The sequence below is a fragment of the Microtus ochrogaster genome, chromosome 7 (genome assembly GCF_000317375.1).
Source record: "Microtus ochrogaster isolate Prairie Vole_2 chromosome 7, MicOch1.0, whole genome shotgun sequence".
Taxonomy (NCBI): domain Eukaryota; kingdom Metazoa; phylum Chordata; class Mammalia; order Rodentia; family Cricetidae; genus Microtus; species Microtus ochrogaster.
In genome coordinates this window covers 27,924,693-27,925,737 of record NC_022014.1, presented here as the reverse complement: position 1 = coordinate 27,925,737, position 1,045 = coordinate 27,924,693, and the positions used below count along the sequence as shown (strand labels likewise).

Below are 1,045 nucleotides of genomic sequence, written 5' to 3'. Positions count from 1 at the left end.
CCTGCCTCTGCCTCCCGAGTGCTGGGATTAAATGCGCCACCATCGCCCGGCTCTACACTGTTTTATAGGAAAGGAGAAACCAAAGCTTTGGCCATGAGGGGAGGGAATTCCGGGCTCACAGAAAGGTAGGAGGACTCGGTCTTGAAGTGCCAGACTACGTGGACTCCTTAGACAGGCAGCAAGGTCTGGGCAGGGCTGGAAGAATCTTTAAAGAACGGAGCCTAGGGCTGGCTCTCTTGCCCTGTCATACGGGCAGTACTTTCTGTATGTAATTTCTCCTCTCCAGCACGAGCGCAAGCACTGTGTCTGCCTAGATTTCCAGCAGCTTCCCTGGCCGGGGTACATAAGAGTCAGACATAGTGGCTTAGTGGAAAGTACACTGGCTTGCACATCAGACCTGGGGTCCAGGCCAAGTTCTGGCCATAACAATTCTTCCTACTTTATTGCCTCATTTAAACTTTTCTTAGCTACTGTACAGTATCAAGGTTGTGAGGTTAAGGGACTCTCTCTCAAGGTCACACAGCTAGAAGAAGCAGCGGCTGGGCTCGCGAGCTGGGTTCTGGGAGCCAGGAGCTTCAAGAGTCCTTTCCTTTCCCGCCACCAGCCTCCTCCACGCCTAGCTCTCCTCATCAGCTTCCCTCTGATGCTCAGTCCCCGGCCCCCCACTCCCCCCACCCCGTCTCCCTCCTCCCTCCCGAGGCCCCTCCCCTCCCCTTAGGCCAACGTCACGTGCCGCCCCATCCCCCTGCGCCTGCGCACTGCTTATTTCCCGCTGTCAGGATGAGGAGGCGGAGGTCGGCGCTCCGGTCCGTCTCTGCCCGGGGCTGTGGCGGCGCCGGCGGCTCCAGCCTTAGCGGTTCCTCCCTGGGCGGCGGCGGCCGCGGCTCAGTCGACGCCTCCTCCGCCAGCTGAGCCCGCGGCAGCCCGGGACTCCGCTTCCCCGCCCATCCCTGTTCCCCGAGGCCGCCTCCTGGCCATGGCGCAGCCGGGCCCGGCTCCCCAGCCTGACGGTGAGGCGCCCACCATGGCGGGCGCGGCCTGCCCT

General features: G+C 61.9%; 1 protein-coding gene across 2 annotated transcripts in view; it reads left to right on the top strand.

The window, feature by feature from the left end:
* The first annotated feature begins 775 nt into the window (after positions 1-775).
* The window catches only part of Rabep1 (rabaptin, RAB GTPase binding effector protein 1), a 94,739-nt gene continuing 94,469 nt past the window's right edge, over positions 776-1,045 (top strand). For both annotated transcript variants that reach the window (XM_013347302.2, XM_005349649.3), the window contains exon 1: positions 776-1,010. In XM_013347302.2, the coding sequence (XP_013202756.1) occupies positions 977-1,010 (34 nt within the window). In that variant the 5' untranslated portion in view covers positions 776-976. The remainder of the gene's footprint in view (positions 1,011-1,045) is intronic.